Source organism: Halichoeres trimaculatus, unplaced genomic scaffold, assembly GCF_033239565.1.
Source record: "Halichoeres trimaculatus isolate MK-OKI-2021-1 unplaced genomic scaffold, fHalTri1.1 fHalTri1_scaffold_12, whole genome shotgun sequence".
Taxonomy (NCBI): Eukaryota; Metazoa; Chordata; class Actinopteri; order Labriformes; family Labridae; genus Halichoeres; species Halichoeres trimaculatus.
Window position 1 is genome coordinate 28,086,552 of NW_027437190.1, and position 18,549 is coordinate 28,105,100.

The window sequence follows — 18,549 nt, forward strand, 5'->3', positions numbered from 1 at the left end:
TACACCTGTTATTTTAAATACTACTTTCAATCCCGCCAATATTAACCTCTGACTGAATCTTTCGCACTTCAGTGTAACTTAAGCTTCATAATATATTTTTGTTGCACTGGTTATGAATTATTTAAAAAGTCTGTGGTTAACTTAATGAGGTTTTCATAAAAAAAACATCAAAACATGTTATTTAAAGACAACTTTATGAAATCTATGAAAGATAACAGGGGCACATCAGACACATCATGACATTTTAATTTTTTTTTTTTCAAAAAGCTCACTTAAGTCCTAATTTTTCTTATCAGAATCATCTAAATTTACAGCAATATGAGTTATTTATCTTGAGATCTGAAAAATATATGTTCTGTAACATTCATCTTATGAGACCAAACCAGGGGTTGATAAATGAATAAAATGTAATTGGATTTCCTTATGAAATTAACTGATGTCATGTTCAGTTTGTCTGTTACCAATATAAAACAGCAGTTTTCATGTACAGTGCTAAAGCTAATTCTATATAGATAAAATTACTGCCTAAAAGCAAAACGGAGAATTTAAAATAAAAAATGTACTGGAAGTCCAGACAGTTTCTCGTAAGATAACCACAAAATCTGAAACTCATTTTTATAGTTGTTTGAGAGCCAGTGTGGGGATGCTAAACCAGGAGGGACGTGAACCTTCATCAGCCCTGTGTCAACAAGAAAAAGACAAATGAGTTTAGTTTTTGGTGTGGAGATCACAAGTTAAAATATTGACATTATACCATTGGGCTCTCCTTGTTTCTAGGATAATATTTAAAACTAATATACAACAGAGTTTTAGATTGTGGTCTGTTTATCTTATTTGGTTAGTACGAATAAGATAATGTATCTGAATCGTTTTTTTTTTAATGTAGAAACATGGATGGTGTTAACTGTAAAATTAAATACATCAAAGAAGAGTGTACCTACCTCCCTCTGCAGCAAAACTGAAAGAGAAGAAAGTATATATGTTTGATATGAGGCATACTTTATTGAAAACCTTTAATCAGATTAGATAAGACCTTGTTAGACTAAAATTGTGCTACATCTGGTTTCAGTTTGTGTGATGTTGGAAATTATTTTGATCGATGACATTACGAAGTCACACTTACACAGTAGATCAGCAGGGCCACCAGCAGGATCCCCAACCCCACAGCTAAGACTAAAACATGAAAACATTATTACCATTATAGTGGAACAAAACAAAAACAGATTCGACTCTATTTGCAGTCATTTGAAAGTAGTAAGATAACATTCAGTACTTGTGTGATATACTTACTGGAGCCTACAATATATCCGACATTTGCATGGCCTGAGGTCCGGAGGGGGACACCTGAACACAAAGTCATTGGGAGACAAAAAGTTTCAGTCATCTATATGCATTGTGTAGAAAGTGAAATATTATAGTCAGAGTTATAAACATGTAGATTAAAGTCACTAAAAAACATACCATTGGTCATTGTCATTGTAACTTTAGACTGAATTGGCAAACTCCATCTTATCAAAGCTATAAAGTCCATGCAAAGCTAATTAGTTAGCTGTCTGAGTGAGTGTGACAGTTGCTGACATTGATTGTTGCTTAATTTAGCAGAAGCTAAGTGAGACAGCAAAGTTTGTCTGACCAGCACATACCTGGTGACTCTTAGGGAATGTTGAATGTTTTAAGAAGGGTTGTATGAGGTATGTGGCTAAATGCATTGCTTACACACGGTAAGCTTGACTACTCTACTGAGAACAGAAAACTGACACTGAAGCTAGGCTAGTTTCTGCAGATAGGAGCAACACTATTGCATGATTAAGCAACTCAAGGACAGTACCAGTAGGCAGAAGACCACGTGTAGCTGTGTTTCAACCAGAGGGCCCAGGAACTTTTGGTTCCTGTTAAAAAAATTCCCCAGAGCTAAACTGCTCCACTGTTTGTTTGTGTTTGGACCACAGGGCCAAAAGACCCAGGTGGTCTATGCAAAACAGGACGATGAGGTAATGAGATTTAAAAAAAAAAAAAAAAAATGTAATTGCAATACACAATGACAGGAGTTACATTATAGTTCAAATAATTTTAAGTGATTTCAAGTCCTTAAATCCTATTTCCAATCAAAAAATGAATTAATGCTGCCAATTGTGCTCACATTTTAGGTGCCAGGGCTGCACAACCACATGAAATGTAAGCATAGAGTAAGATTTGCTTGTTTTCTGTAATCTTTTTAAACCACGCAGTTTGTGTTTTCTTTATCAGTTTGACAAAGGTGTGGGGAACATATTGGACACATGTGGCACTTATCTTGTTTCATCCCCCACTTAGGCGTTGCACTTCCTGCAAGAGTCATCGAAAGTGTGCATCGATGCAGGCTTGCTATATAAGGGCTGAACAATCCACTTCCCCTCCACACTATGTGGTTTAGGAAGACCCTTAATGTGGTGGACCCCTCGCAAGAACGCGCAAAGGGGGGCTAGTGTGTAAGTAGAGCGTAGGGGGCTGTTGCTGCACTGCAGTCAGGGGCGTAGCTACAATTAGGTAAACACAGGCAGTTGCCTGGGGCCCTAACATTCCCAGGGACCCCCAAAGCATCTCTTAAAAACTGATTTATAAAGTTCTCTTCAATTGAAAGCATTTCTTTTTCTAAATATTACTTCACATGCTTCAAAGTACATCAAAAGGCTTAATCTTTAATGATCGTTTTGGGTACTCCCCCTCCCTTCTTATTCAATGGGCTATTCCCTGTTACAACACATCTGAAAATTTGATTCAGGAAGGAAGTCGTAAAAAAAATTTTTTTCTAATTTTTTCTTATTTTCAACCAAGTTGGAAATAAAAAACTATGTTGCTCTGAGATCTGAGATACACATATAAGACTTTTAGGATTTTAAGGACTTTATCTAGCCCATCAAACTTTATGAGTTGGTGATAAACATTATTGTACAAAATCTCTTCTTTGAATACATAACTCACTGGACAGGGGGTATAATAAAAATACATAAACTTTAAAATAATAGTACCAAAAAGTGTGGTAACTTTAAATATCACCTCTTTTAATAGATTTTTTCCAGTTTTATGTGTTGCTTGATATTTACATATTTGTTCTTTGCTAAATTATTTTTTTCGATATTTACCTACTGTAATGTTTTTCACTTCATGCTTTCTTGTTTGTTACTGTTACTCTGTAAATTCCCCACTGTGGGACAAATAAGCTGTCAATTGACCATAAAAGATTTCAAATCTAGGACAAAGTGGACTAAATTATGTATTCACTTTTTTCCAAATCAAACAAAAGTACAGAACTTGAGGAAATGCATTTAGTTGCGTTAAGTTACCATGTACAAGATTAGCACTGTCTTGTGCCTTGATTCTTGGGAAGAGACAGTGGACCCAGGGAAGGGCCAGTCTAGCTCTGAGGAAGATGAGTTACAAGGTCAAGTGCTTTCTACAAACAATTTAAAATCTTTGTCTATGAAAGAGAATTTCTTAATACTACCTACCCTAATGCGTTTAGCATTTTAGTTACATCATTTAAAGTAGTGTGTGTTATAGATAGAATTTATTTTTATTACAAGTAGTAGTTGCAAGGTGTTCATGCCTGTCCTACTCCCATGAACTTCATATGCTAAATCTTAAGGAAATTTTACAACACTGAGTTTTTAAAAGTCAATCCACTTTTGGTCCATCCAAGTAAAAAATCTCAAACATGACCAAGCAGTGAAAAATTGTTTCTGGTTCACTGATAGTGACATGCATGTATGTATAATCTCAATTTCCCTGATAAAGTTATAAAGCTCAACAAAATTTATAATACAGAAAGGAATATCTGTCACAATTGTCTTAATTTAGGATACAAGGCAGCTGAATCAACATGTCTCTAAAACAGGCTTACTGTGATAACATTGTGAAGGTATAGCTCACTTTTTTACTTTGGTGTAGATAATAAGACTTGAACAGGCGAGCCCTGGACCTCATAACTGTGCTTTAGAAATGTTTCCAATGAGCTGTTGTGAAATTAAATATGAAATTGTTGACTCTGCTGTCCACTCATCATTTCAATGTAGTCCTATTGTTTGGAAGATATTCTCCATTCAGCTCAATTTAACCCAGTTTCCAGACACCTCCCGACTAGGTCATGTTCAAGGACATCAGGAAATCATGTTGAAAACATTCACATAATACTTACAGCCAGTTATGTTGAGAGTGTGTCCACCACCTTCCACCTCCAGGTGTCCTTCTGGGCAGTAGATGCGGATTGGTTGGTTGGAAGTGTCATTGCATACGGCGCAACTATTATTGCCAGTGGGTTTGATGGGATCAGAGCATGCTGGGAATGGTTCGTTAGGATCCTTGCTGTACAGAAGGGAATTTGTTTTGTCGTATATGGAGACCAAGTTGCGGCATTTCTCCTCCAGGTCAGTGCAGGTAAAACACATAAGTCCGTTCGAATCTGAGAAAGAAACATCATGATTACTAAATGTAAACAGCAACAGTGCTTTCAGGCCTAAATGTGGATGAATTATCTAAAAATGAGAGAGGATAACCTGCTCCTGGTTTGATCCGGTTTTCTGTAGGTCAAGCACAGGGCAGATCATTTTAGTCAAACAATGTTTAAAATTCAGTACTTAAGCCGTTTTAAGCTTGCTTTAGGGCACTTAACCAAATATGGACCAAAATAGAGGAAAACATTGTACATTAAACTATTTAAAATTACATACCAGGAAATCCATGAGAGACCCGAACAAGTGATGCCATGCATATAAGTTTGAACCCTGGAAATACAGACGAAATCATTAAAATGTAGATTTCTTTCTCAGATGAAGGGATGCCATGCCAAGGAATCCTTTAAAGTTTTAAACTCATGCTCAATGTTCCTCTTAACATCGATATCTGCAACTTAAATGTCCATAGAAAGGTGTGAGCTTTCAGTACCACACAGAGAAATAACAAGCTTGAGAGGAGAGGAAACAAAGGGAGTGTGCAAAATCAACAAAATATTAAAATCGCACTGGACTTGGAGAGGAGATGATCTGGATCACCGTCTGGATTCAGGAGTTTTTCGAAGGATTCTTTATCATTGTGAGACAGGGCCATACGTGTATATAACTCCACGATAAATGGTCGGATTACTTTGCAAAACAATACAAGACAAGGTCACCATAATTTCTGACAGATGTAAAAGTACAATCCAGATCCTGCCAATACTCTGGATTCTAACATCCAGAATATACAATATGTAGTGGGTCATCATAATTTTCAACACCGTCAGGTAACAAGTTATCGTACAAACCTGCAACAAACACCAAATTGTCGCAGACAGTCTGCTGAAAGGGAGTATAACATTAAAGTAGGACTAAAGCGTTGCGCTCTCTAAGTGCTTTTCTAGTTTATTCTTTTTTATTTTGAAACTTCAGCTGTGAAAATAGTTAATTAGCAGACATCTCTCATGTTGATGATGATAATAACTAACTTCACTGTTGATATCTGTTCTAGTCCATATGGTTTGCACCATGTGTTTATTCTCCAATCAGTGTTGTGTATAGAATGAATCAAACCTACATTTTGGGATTTTGATCCTCCGAGCAGCAGCAGGTCTTTTCCTCTTTCGGTTCATGTTTCTTCGTTTTAGGGGACGCAGTGGTGAAGATTGAGGTTTCATTTTCTTGCCCATGACGCCGCAGTTTCCACCAACTCCCTGCTTTAGCTCATGGATGATGGCTGTTGTTCCGGGTGAAGCTTTCACCGTTTCCTTATCCGGGTTCTTTGCTTCCAAAGCGGATGTTGTTGCTTGTGCTGTGGTGGTGATGGCGATGGCGGTGGACTTGTCCTCAGCAGACTTTGGTTTTGAGAAGAGCTGTCCAAGATCCTTAGGGTGCTCAAAGACTTCTGCTTCGTCGCTAGGGATCACTTTCACACTGCTGCCTTTTCCTGATACAGGCAGAGCACTCTCGTAGTAGTCCACACTGATTGTGTGCTCCAAAGTGGAGGAGAAGCCAGTCTCACTGCAACAAATAAAAACTAAATTTTCTTCTTTTCATTTACAGTAGAAGTGGCACACATGCAGAGGAATAAACTGGGGAAAAGTCACAATTTATTACATCTTTAAAATAGCATCTCAATACACCAAAAGGTTGATATGGAGGTTAGACCACTCCAGCCACGTCTTTCAGATTAATCATATTAAAAAAGCTGCATGGATAACAGGGACAGTAACAACTTACCCACTCTCTTGGCTGTGCTGCCCCTGGCCACCTTCAAGTGTAAAACAGACAAAGTAAAATTACAAGTACTCATAAGCACGGTCTGATGTGATCATCAGGAAGCGTTCTGAATCTCTCCTGATAAAACAACAACACACACATAACCTTCCCCACAACCTATGCAAGTTTCAGTCTCTCAAAACAACCACCCCTACGCGGCAGAGCACGTGTTGCTGCCAGTAAATGAATGAGTCATGTAAATCACCTCTATCGCTGCTGCTTGTCTTATACCATAGATTTATGAAACACTCATAAAGAAACTCACTCTTAGGCTGCAAATGCAAAAAAGAATCCACTGGGAGAGTCATATTTGTCCAAGTTAAGCAAGAGCAGACAAGGGAAGTCGCTATGATGCTGGCTACTAAGCAAGAAAGGAAACGGAAAAACGTCATGTTTCACCCGGAAGTAAAAGAGAAAGAGGTCTGTGGATTCCGGGTGTCACAGTTTTCCCAGGCTTTGAACAAAACTGGTCTAACAGTTATTTTGTTACTTTTGTATTTGGTAATTTCAGCAAGTTTCAGTGAATGAATTTCACCCATGAACTGATCTAACACATCTTCTCTCATGTTGTGGTTTTTCTTTGGAAGCCAACAGTAGCAAACCTATTCCAGTCAAGTGAACTTCTTACACTCTCTACGGGAAATGCAGTTAAGCTCAGAAAATCAGAAGGAGACACAAGTTTTTTCACTTGTGAAACAAACTGTGGTGACAGACAGGAAACTAACAGCCTAAGAGAAATTAGCTTTACTGTTTGGAGGAACTGTAGTATTACGATGTAGTGTGTCACATCATTTAGCAACACCAAGCTCTGTCTCACTGTCAGATAATCTTTAATCTCTGTCAGCATAAAGCCGAGACTGTAGCAATATTTAAAAGTGTCAAGTTGTATAGTGTGTGTCTTGTTGTGGAACTATTTAGTTCCACCTAATCTGGTAATTGTTTTATCTTAAACACATGGTCTGTTTTTTTTTTTCAATCCTGATTTTTAATCCCTGTGTAGACATGCACCGATCGATCGGTGATAAGGGATCGGTGCACTGCAAAAACTGAAATCTTATCAAGTGTTTTTGTCTTATTTTCAGTAGAAAATTCCTTTTTAGACTCAATATGAGCCAAATTCACATGACCAATCCAGAAAAATGTCTTGTTTAAAGTTGTTTAAGGACAAAAATGAGGTCTGAATTGCTCGTAACCAGTAAAAAAATCTGCCAATGGAACAAGAGAAAAGTTACTTGTATTAAGACATTGTTCTAGTCTCAAGGAAATTTTCAAGCATTTTTTTCTTGTTCCATTGGCAGATTTTTTTACTGGTTACAAGCGATTCAAACCTCATTTCTGTACTCTGATAACTTGAAATAAGACATTTTTCCGGATTGATAAGTTTAAAGTGGCTCATATCGACAATTTTTACTTAAAAAAAGACAAAAACACTTGATAAGATTTCAGTTTTTTGCAGTGTGATCGTCCCATCCTAACATATGAAACTGATTTTATATACCTCGGGGAAGGTCTGACAGCCAGCCATTGTTGCTTTTTGCTCTGAGATCTAAAACTCAGGACTCTTTATTGGTTGTTTAAGTTAAAACATAAAGATTTTATTATTTCACAGGTATCGTGCACTGAATTTCAAAAAAATAAGATTGGAACATTGAAGATATATGCAGTCAGCTATGAAAAACAAAAATTATAAATCCGTATCAGGCTTTTTAAAGATCGGTGATTGGCCAGAAAATTGCGATCGGTGCACCCCTATGCCTGTGCGATGTTCACATGATATTTTTGCTTTTCTTTTGCTTTCTTTTATTTCAGCCTTCAAGAAACATTCAGACAGACACATTAGTGTAGTTTAAGAGTTTTCAACTTGCAACTCTTTGACTCCTTTGCAGTGGCTCCTTGAAGCTTTAAAAAATATTATTGATACAGAGAATTTTTTTTTCTTGCAGAGGGTCTTAATGATAATGGCACAGATGCTAAATGAATTCACAGTTTAACACTTTGCTGTATTATATGTATCCCCTCTTGCAATAAAGCTTTAATTTTTTGCATTTTTTTTCTGAAATTTTGGGATTTTTTTTATTTCAATTTTTTAACAATATTTTAAATTTAGTAAAGAATTTCAAATTTTCGGGAGAGTTTGCCAATTTTTGACTTTTTTATTTAAATTCCTTTTTTTTATTTTCGAAAATCCTAAAAAAAATCTGGAAAAAAAAACAAAAAAATTGAAATTGCATTGTTGAGGTTCAGCAATTTTTTTTTAATCTCAAATATTTGCACATTTTTTAATTTCCTTTTTTTCTCCTTTTTTCAAATCTTGTTTTGATATTTATTCACTAGATTTTACTTTGTTCAGAATTTTATACACCTTTTTTATACACTTTTTTGTCTTTATTGTGAATATAAACTACATTTTGTGGCCCTTGAATAACTTTCATCTAGGTGAGCTGAGGCAAAATGGCTCTTTTGAAAGTGAAGGTTGCAGACCCCTGGTGTAGATGTTATGGCACGGCCTCAGCTTGATGCAACCCACAGTCTGCCACTGTCATGGAAGTAGTCAAGTGTTTATGTCTTAATTTTAGTAAAAGGTGTATTATTAGACTCAGTTCGAGCCACATTGACTTAACTGGTCCATAAACGTGTCTTATTTCAAGATATTTAAAGATTACACTGAGCAAGGATGAAGCCAAAGCAGAGGAAGTGGTGGCTGGATGCGGGCGGGGAAGAAGATGAGTCAGGGGGAGTCCAAAGGATGTTAGTACAAGTTTCTTTGAGACTTCTTCTTTGTTCTCCACCACCAATCTCACTTAAGACAACAAATTATTGAATTTTAATTGCATCCAAAGCTATGTATAGGCAGAAAATATACTAAATTCTGTTTTAAAGCCAAGTGGGAGGAGCATCTTGGTTTATTGTTTGAAAAAAGTTTCAGCATTGTTGAAAATAATATGGTGGGAAGTCTCTGTAGTTAAAATCCAAGATTTTCAGTCACACTTTCAAAATATTTAATGTCTGACCATCCGTTTATTCTTATTAGCCTCCTGTACCTGTTTAGCACTTGTTACTGAAGAGCTACTGCAACACCTAGTGTGTTTTGTTGGTATTACAACAAATGTTGGAGCAACAAGCTTGACTCATGCAGTCAAATAAAATGACAAATAAAATAAATGATTTGAAGTTCTGTGAGGAACATTTTGTTTGTTCCCATGTTGATTATCACTTCAGTCAGGTGATTTTTGATTGTTTACCCTTGAAAACTTTGCAAGAAACAGCCAAAGACATCTCAAAGAATCAACACTTTGTGACTAAGGGCCCTTTCCTGTGCGACAATGTCTTTGAACGGGACAACACCAGATCCCACCAGCCTCCTGGAAACAGTTGCATCAGTTATTCCTAACCAAAATTTTGAGGAGATAACAAAAACAGTGAGGTGACTTACAACTGAGTCCTTTTTCAACACTTTTAGCACATTTATATTTATTAATTTGTTTGTTTTCTTGTTCTGTGTTTGTGCGTGTGCGTGCATGCTAATGAACAACTTGTTTGAGTTTAGATGCACTTTCCTATAACTTGCCAACTCTATTTTTTGTCTCTTGCTCCTGTTTCCTCTTTTTTGCACTTGAAGCTCTACTTCCAGCCTGCTCACACTCCACCAGTGCAAAAATGCAAATTCATAGAAATGTGTCTAGTAATGTCTGTTCCAATAAATGTGATGTACAATGTGATCCTATTCATATTCTTCAGCACATGCATCATCATTAATGACTACAGTGGGACTCACCTACAACTCATGTCCAACAAATCTGGTCTTCCCTGCTCAGCAGTGCCAAACCCTCCATTTTCCTTTCAGCAACTGAAAAGAAACTGTCCAAGAAGAAGAAGAGAGGGCCAAGAAATTCCCAATAACCTCTAACGGCTGTGTTATTTCTGCTCATAAAGAAACAAAAGTAAGAACAAAAGTACTTCCACTTGGAAATGATGATAAATTTGCCTGAAACTTACAGTCAGAGGTATTTATTGCTGTATTTCAGATTGCATCATAGGTGTCGCTCCACATGGTCACCGCCAGATTATGACTCCCTCCTCTTCTTGACCAACTCAGTACATCCTCAGCCACACACCACAACAGCAGCCTCTGTTTTCAGTGGTTCACTCCTGACTTCCTCTCATTCATGTGCGCCTGTTTTCCTCAGGGCCAAGGATCAGATAGGAAAGGGGGCGTGGAAGAGGTATAAAGAGGAACAGCTATGTAAACTCATGTCCAGACCTGACGAAGCAGCTTTCCCTCTACAGCAGAAAGGTAGGCACCTTAAATTAATCCTGGAGAACATTTGATAAAGTTTCCCTGATTGTTTTTAAAAGCTCTTAATCACTTACATTCATTATTTCATATGTTTTCTATCCTTTCTAAAAGCTTGTCTCACATGATTTAGACTCTGGTTCAGCTAGATTACAGCACTTTGGGAATGTATCTTTTTAATACAAGAAACTTTTTTCAACAGAGGTATTTTTTTCCCTGGTTCAAAGCTTTTGTATTTTATTTTTTACAGCTAAAGCCTGTCCTTTGTGAATATTAACGACTGTGAAGTGACAGGCTGTTTGCTGTAGCAGCTCAATTACACACAGATGTAAGTATTATTTTATGTGTTCTCAATAGGAGCTGTAAAGCTTGTGCTCAAGCCAAAGCAAAGAAAAACTCTCTCCTCTTGTGGATTTACCAGTTAGTCAGCTTTTCAATCCCTGTGTTATACAACACACAGCACCTCTGAGTGAGTAAAACAGGCTGCAGAACGCTGACAGCAGGATATCTACTGACAAATATCTTTAAACAAAAACACGCTGGTTTATATCAGCACATGGGGACTGGTATTGACACAACAGGCTTGGTTACAGTTCATTTATCCAGTCACTAAGGTGAGCAGCTTTACATTTCTTCATGAGAGTGTTTTTGAGGTGACTTCAGGATTCCGGATATCCTGGTTCCAGGCTTTTCGCCCACGCTGCATCTCTGATATGTGATTTAAAGAGGATTCTCACAGATGAAACTAAATAACAGCTCAGTGATATGATCAAGCTGTGTCATTTTGTTTTACACTGAATCATTAGTCTTACTCAGCAGAGGTGACACTCCCTTTATGTGAATACTGGGTTCATCTGAATCTGTTTGTTCTGTCTGTCAGGCTGGCTGCTAAAAGGATTATTCATACTGAGAAGAAGCTGGATGAAAGATGGGTGTATAAACAATCCAGCACAGCGGCTCTGTGGTTTATAACAATGTGGAGGAGTCAGAATTCACTTTGCAAATGATTTAGAGGGATGGAGAAAAAGTATAACATCAAAATAAATAAACCGTGGATCAGCTTTTTCAAAAATAGTAGTGATAAAACACAAAAAACACTTTAAGTTGACTCAAGTTAAGACCTTGTGTGTTGTTTGTGAAATTCCTGTAAACAAAAGATGAAACAACAAAACTGGCCCAACCGATCCTTAACAGGTTTAAAAAGAATTTTGCTTTCAGATTCATTACTCCTGTTAGGAATTCCAATGAAAGTGCAGAATACAGCTACACCCACTAAAACTGTTTTATCAGATGCTTAATTTGCATTTTCCTGTTTTTATTCTGTCAGGCCATGTGACTGGATGATTTGTTGACATTTATTTTGCACTAGGCCTGTATGTACAGTCACATTTTGTCTGCCAGAAAAAAATGTGGACTGCCTATCTTGGCCAAGGAAATATCATAAATCTCAGTTTGTTTTTTTCTCTTGGTTAATTAGGGTTCAATAAATAAAAATGAATAATTTTAGTCTGATTTTGAAGTATTTCTCAGTCAAGCAAGCAAAACATTATAATAGCAGAATTTAGATACAAAAAATTATATGTCAGCAATACCGAAGAGAAAAAGAGGAGGATTTAACCGTTATTTTGCTATCAAGGTTCCAAAATCTTTATCTCTTTACACAGAGAGATCAAGCCTACCGCAGACAATAACAAATTACCATGTCTATCAAATAAACACACACTGTAAAGCTTTCACTTATTGATAACACTCAAGAAAGGCTGGGGCTTCAGGAAGAGGCTGCAAATCCAGGAGTAAAAAAAGCATTTGTCAACAAACAAATCTGTTATTTATTTACATAGATCTGTTTACCTGTCAGAGGGTTTTTTGTTGGAACTGGTTAGTGTTAGGCCTTCACCTGTTTGTCAGTTTCATCAGGAAATGTAAGAAGGCATGAAAAGAAGTAGAAGAAAAAGTTTCTTAGATTGACTTTTTTTTCATTAATCCCAAAGGGAATACTAGGTTTGTACACTCACACTTACACACATGCACAGACAGGCTCCGGTCTACAAGCGCTGAGGTGTCAGAATGAGAGCGCTGCACGTGAACCAGCGCCCCGAGCAGTAATTCTGTGATTCCTTGCAAGGACACGTCAGCAGTGCAGTTGTCTTGCTCACTAAAGCACGCTGACACTACTCAGGAACTGACCCCTCTGGGCTCTGCTGAGATGCCCTTGAGCAAGGCCCCAAACTCCCAGCAATGTGTAAACTTTAGGAGCTACTTTGATTAAGAGTAATTAAGTGCCTCTATAAATCTTCGCAGTTTCTGTGGAAGGTGTCACATGTTTATGTTGACTTTTGTTGTACTCTAATCTCCAAGCTGTAAATCAAACTTTGATTGAAGTGGAGTTCCTGTTAATATGACTCACTTCTCTTTAATTACCTGAGTGTAGTTAATGAGTCACTTGGAAATCACCTGCACAAATACTTTCATGAAGGCTGACAAACAGGAAAATTCCCACTTACAAAATAGGACCATCTGTGAGGAAACAAAAGAAAAAAATGACTATGAATCACATACCGACTGGACAAGTTTTGAATCAAAGCATCAGTGTGTGGGATAAAAATCTCCTGCAAATGCAAACATTCTGATCTTTATCTTTTGGACATGTGATTTTCTGCTGTTGGCTTCACCTCTTTGATGACTGAAGTACTTTAAGCCCCAGCATGCTCACTGAAAATGACCCCTTCTTTCTTTTCTCCACTAGATGGCGTATTCAACCAGCACTCTAGCACAGGGCTGCTTTGGAAAAGTGTACAAGCAAAAGTACAACGACACCTGGGCTGCTATAAAGAAGGTTCCCCAGCAGCTCATCGACAGGAAGGACCTGGAAAGGGAGTGTGAGGTGTACAAGTGAGTTTAAAGAACAATAAGCTACTTTTCTTTTCTTTTTTTCTTGCTTGGTGAAACAATTGCTTTTCATATTTTGTGTTTTAAACTTCAGTGTACTGCTCTTACTTGTCTCTTGATGTATTTACGTCTCTCTAAGTGTATTACTTCTCACTTGTTGTATGCTGCAACAAAATAATTTCTCCCCTGGGGATCAATAAAGTTTTATCTTATCTTAATAGCATCTCCAAAAAGTAAGAAACTGTTCCTCCTCTCAGCCCTTCTTCATTATTTTTATGACAGTGTTATGGGTGTGATTAGGACATAGATGGAGCTGACTCAAGGACAGTTCCCCCAACATTTGTTAATTCTTCGGAAGACAATAAAACATATAAATTGCCTTCTGGTCTTTGGACTCTGCACTTCAGCTTTCTCAGTGTTTCTACACAGCATGGAGCTGATTTGCCCAGATAATACATAAGTATGCATTTAAATGACACTAGAGGGCAAATAATTTAACATAATGTACCAATAAATTATACATTTTGTTATTTTAGTTGGTAAACATTCGAATTACAACGGACAATAACATATGTAATGGGAAATTGTCCGGTAAGACAGTGACACCTGGTGGACGATGTGAAAATCCCCATGCGGTGAGTTAACAACCAGGAAAAGAAAACAACAAAGATTCATTTCAGCAGAAGACAATACACTAAATATTTTGCCTTTCGGTCACTAGTTTCTGTACTTTTTCTCCTGAAAATGCAATAAGAGATTTTACATTTTCAAATCTCTGAAGCTGGGCGTTGGTCACGTGACATGGACAGCTCGTAGGTGCCATAGAAACCGCGCCTTAAACGTAACGGACAAACGTAACAGACAAACGTCGACTTACCTCATGTTAAACCACCAGAAACGACGCTAAACAGTAACGAATTGATTTTACATAAACTCCTAACAATATTTATCGAAAAATCAAAGATCTGAAGGACTTACTTTCCAGGTAAATAGTGAAAACAGCACCTCGGTTTCTTACGTGACTTCGCCACCTAAAGCATTGCTACGACGCAGCTACTTCTGGCCGCGGGAAATAAGACGATGCGGAAGTGCTAAAAACGACATATGTTAAGTTTTCACTTAAAGCTGGCTCCGAAGTACCAGAAACTGTATTACACATCAATCCAAAAGATGACAATTTTAGAGCAGGAATAAACATTCAGAGCCTGTTACTAAATATGACACAAGTCAGAATAGCTAATGTTTCGAACAACACGCACTGCAGGGTGATTTCCTTTTTCTAACTCAGTAGATAGGAAGATATCAAAGATCACGAGATGGTCAAACCAGAGGCACAGCTTACCTGACCGACAGGCGAGCACCCTGTAGCTATTAGCCGGAGGCATAAAGCTTCATTAGAAACAAATGTGTGACGTCACGGAGACGTCCTTTTACTATGCAGTCTAAGCTAACCCAACTTGGAGAGACACTACGGAAATCCTAGAGATACAGAAGCTGCAAATGAGACAAGACAGTTCAATTTGGTAAAAATGATTGGATATCAAGTTAGTAGAAGTTACTAGATATAATACAAAACAATTCAATTTGATGTGACACAACACATATGTGATACAATGATAAACTATACCCCCACAATGGAGTCCATGCATAGCTGCCACCACACCAGAATGAAATAGCAAAATACCAAATAACAAAACAGGGTACTACGTATATGTGTACAAACATACAATAACATGGCATTGTTCTACATTACACCTGATCCATTTGCTTCACCACAAACAGTTTTTTCCAGTCAGTTATTATATAGTCTGAATCTATTCTGATGTGTTATTTTTCTCCTCTCTCTGACTTTTACCACCCGCAGCAAAGCAAATCATCCCAACATTGTGAAACTCCTGGGCAACATCACTCTCAAGGAAGGAAAATGGATTATTCCTCTTGAGTTCATCTTTGGAGAAGACTTAGAGACCACCATCTTCAAAGCAGCAAAGTCTAAAATACAGGTACAGATCCCACTTCTATTTTTTTAAGATATGATAAACCTCTGATGGCATGAGCCAGGTCATCATACTCAGTGATGACACACGATGCTCCTGTCAAAAGATTTAGTTCACGCTCACCTTATTAACTCCAAACAAGGCGGTGCAGCCTAATTAAGGCAACAATGTGATACAATGTGTGATTCAACATGTGAGTAAAATGTTATCCTGTCAAGCTAAACTTGTTCTAAAATGTTTGATTCTACAGTTGACTCCATCGATTAAAGGCACGATCATTATCGGCATGTGTGAAGGTCTGTTTCACCTCCACTCAAGAGATATCGTCCATCAAGACCTCAAGCCTGAGAACATCATGGTGAGCGAAGCTGAGCTTATTTAATAACATGAAATTATATAAGATTTTGATGGTTATATGATTGTATGTTTAAGTCTATTTGTTATAGAATATTTTCTCAATTAGCTTTTGTTTAGTGTATTTAATATGATACCTGTGCAAACCACAAACCACAACAATCAAATTGGAAAAGTCCTCAGATTATATATATCAATTAGAATAGAATAGAATTTAGCTTTTTTTTCTATAGAAATAAACACTATACTATAAATTATAAACAATAAACAATATAATAACAATAATAATAATAGTAAGTATAAAAATATTATATAAATAATATTTATAATATCAAAATAATTAATGGTATTAATGATAAGAAATAAATAAATAAATAAATAATAATAATAATAATAATAATAATAATAATGCTATTGTTATAATAATAACAATATAATAACAATAAACAATATAATATTTTTAACATTTAAAAAAGTCCTCAGATTATGAAGACAAATGCTTGGAAGGTTTGCTGAAACTTAATATATTTATAATCAATTAAATACTTACAGAGAAGGTTACCATAGTTTAAATGCAGATTAAGGTCTCCTTCGGTTTTGACTTTTTCTAAAGCATCACCTATAGGTGAAATTCCGAATTTTTTGATACTTTTTTGTTGGTTGATAAACTGCAAAGTGTGTAAAGTTGTTAAACTGAATCTGCTGTAGACTGCAATGACAGTTAATGATCCAGTGAGCGATTTTTAGCTGGTAACAAACTGATTTTTGATGCTATAAATCCTTGGGGTCAGATTGACAGCACATGAAGAAAAATGTTTTTCTTTTTAATATTTGCTCTGATGGAGATTATCAATTAGTGACATATATAACTGTAAAAAGAAAGCATACATTCTTGTAAGAGGCACAATAGAAGCTTAGAGAGGACATACTACTTTGTCTTTAGAGGGCGCCAAAATCCATAAACCACAATTTTCATAGGGAGTCTAAATGATCATTTCATACTGACCTGCTAAAGCTGAATCAGTCTGACCATTTTGTTTAGACTCAGTGCTCTACACCCACTCAGTAAAAGCTGTGAAACACTTCGTAAGCGTGTGTACAACTAAAAAACATGTTGTCCACCAGGTGGAGCATGACACAAACAGAGCTGTCATCATTGATCTGGGTCTGGCCAAGTTCTTCCGTCATGGCCTGAACTCTGCTGTTGACATGGGGAACGAGGCGTACTCAGCCCCAGAGGTGCTGCAGAGAGGCAGCCAGAGGGACCAGCGGTCTGACGTGTGGGCCATGGGGAAGATCATCGCAGAGCTCTGTGCAAGGATTCGCCTCTACACACCCAGCGTCTGTCCAGAAAAAATCAAGGAGACTCTCCATGATCAGCCGTACTGCCGTGCTGTGTGCAGGATGGTGGAGCCTGACCCTTCTCTGAGGGCCTCTATGGGCGGGGTCTTGAGTGACATAAGAAGAGCTGCAGGTGCAGGGATCGTCATAAATACTCCCAATGTAAAGGATCACCTGAAGCCTGCTTCACCCAACATCAATGCCAGAAATCAGTCACCTTCATCATTAAACAGAGATCAGTCACCAATGACCAGAGGTCTGTCTCCTTTAAGGAGGGCTCAGTCCCCCAATAACAGAGGGCTGTCACCTTTCCCGAGGGGTCAGTCTCCCAATAACAGAGCGGCATCACCTTTTCGTAGGGATCAATCCCCCAACAACAGAGCACCCTCGCCATTAATCAGGGACCACTCACCAATGAACAGGGGCCCGTCTCCATCGCCACTGAAATGGGAACGCACAGCTAGACCAGATATAAAGATTCTGCGCCCTCAAGCCTCGCCACATCTCTCCCCTTTACCTCAGAGGAAAGAGGACGAGAACAGAAATCAGGCTGTGGTCCGTAAAGGCAGTGCCGACATCACCACGGACTTCATGAAAATGCAGCTGTACCGAGAAGCTGCCAAGGACCTGCCCTGCAACCTGCCCACTACAGGCAGGGTGGTGGTGCGGCGCTTTGAGGAGAAAGATGGAGAGGTGGGAACATGGGAGCAGAAGGAGGTGGTGACTCGTGATGGGAAAATTGTCAAATTCAATGACGTTAGGTACAACAGTACGTAGAGATAAAGAACTTGGAATGACTTTACCTCCTCGAGCGAGGGTGTCAAGTGTCGGCTGGATGTTAAGCTTAGAGTTATCAAACTTTTGGTGACTGTGAAGGAATTGCATGTAAAATAAACACTGGCTTAGCTGATGAGTAAAGTGATAGAAATATATACAGGATGAAAACCTGTTAAAATTTTGGAATTCAAGCTCCCAGTTTGACACTTTGAGGAGACACCTGGTAACAGTTTCAGTTGTGTTACGGATTTAATGGAGCCTTTTATTAACTTGCCATGACAGAAATATCTGAAGCATGAACAACTATCTGTGAGTCATTTTCAACGCCTGATTTTTACTGAATACTGTGAACATGATGTGTACATAAGTGTAAATAAAGCTGTTTCAATTGTAGACATGGAGTTTTTTCTTTTGGTATCCTTTATGCTCATTTATGCAGTTTTCTTTCATTGGCTTGTCAAACATGGGTTTTTTAATATACTGACAGTTAAGAAAAAAATAGTCTCGGATCAAACATTTTCATTATCAGATTGCAGCCACACAAGTCAATAAAATTCCAGAAAGCAAAATGGTGTTTTGTGTCTTGTGTCTGAAACAACGGTGCCGTTTCACCAGCTGGTTCCTCCACAAGGGGGCAGAGCTGAGGAGG

General features: G+C 37.7%; 2 protein-coding genes across 2 annotated transcripts; one reads left to right on the forward strand and one right to left on the reverse strand.

Moving 5' to 3' along the window:
- Positions 1 to 1,105: 1,105 nt before the first annotated feature.
- LOC141801226 (uncharacterized) lies at positions 1,106 to 6,593 on the reverse strand. Its single transcript, XM_074684201.1, has 8 exons — positions 6,514 to 6,593; positions 6,210 to 6,240; positions 5,548 to 5,990; positions 4,707 to 4,760; positions 4,533 to 4,556; positions 4,175 to 4,438; positions 1,291 to 1,344; positions 1,106 to 1,173 (listed from the first exon to the last, which is right to left on the reverse strand). The coding sequence occupies exons 1-8, from the start codon at positions 6,554 to 6,556 to the stop codon at positions 1,106 to 1,108; spliced, it is 981 nt and encodes a 326-aa protein (XP_074540302.1). The 5' UTR covers positions 6,557 to 6,593.
- Positions 6,594 to 10,128: 3,535 nt separating this feature from the next.
- On the forward strand, positions 10,129 to 18,152 carry LOC141801115 (serine/threonine-protein kinase Nek8). Its single transcript, XM_074684022.1, has 7 exons — positions 10,129 to 10,189; positions 10,436 to 10,542; positions 10,793 to 10,870; positions 13,289 to 13,434; positions 15,296 to 15,434; positions 15,679 to 15,786; positions 16,908 to 18,152. Exons 4-7 carry the CDS (start codon positions 13,289 to 13,291, stop codon positions 17,898 to 17,900), a joined length of 1,386 nt encoding a protein of 461 aa, XP_074540123.1. The 5' UTR covers positions 10,129 to 10,189; positions 10,436 to 10,542; positions 10,793 to 10,870; the 3' UTR covers positions 17,901 to 18,152.
- The last annotated feature ends 397 nt before the right edge of the window (positions 18,153 to 18,549 follow it).

Bases quoted from the DNA above. Each gene is read 5' to 3' on its own strand.
- LOC141801226 (XM_074684201.1), bottom strand. From the start codon at position 6,556: ATGACTCTCCCAGTGGATTCTTTTTTGCATTTGCAGCCTAAGA. The intron at 4,761-5,547 runs GTAGGTTTGATT...CTGTATTTCCAG, and splicing joins GAGGATCAAAATCCCAAAAT to GGTTCAAACTTATATGCATG. The intron at 4,557-4,706 runs GTATGTAATTTT...CTTGACCTACAG, and splicing joins GGTCTCTCATGGATTTCCTG to AAAACCGGATCAAACCAGGA.
- LOC141801115 (XM_074684022.1), top strand. From the start codon at position 13,289: ATGGCGTATTCAACCAGCACTCTAGCACAGGGCTGCTTTGGAAAAGTG. The intron at 15,435-15,678 runs GTACAGATCCCA...TTGATTCTACAG, and splicing joins CAGCAAAGTCTAAAATACAG to TTGACTCCATCGATTAAAGG. The intron at 15,787-16,907 runs GTGAGCGAAGCT...GTTGTCCACCAG, and splicing joins TCAAGCCTGAGAACATCATG to GTGGAGCATGACACAAACAG.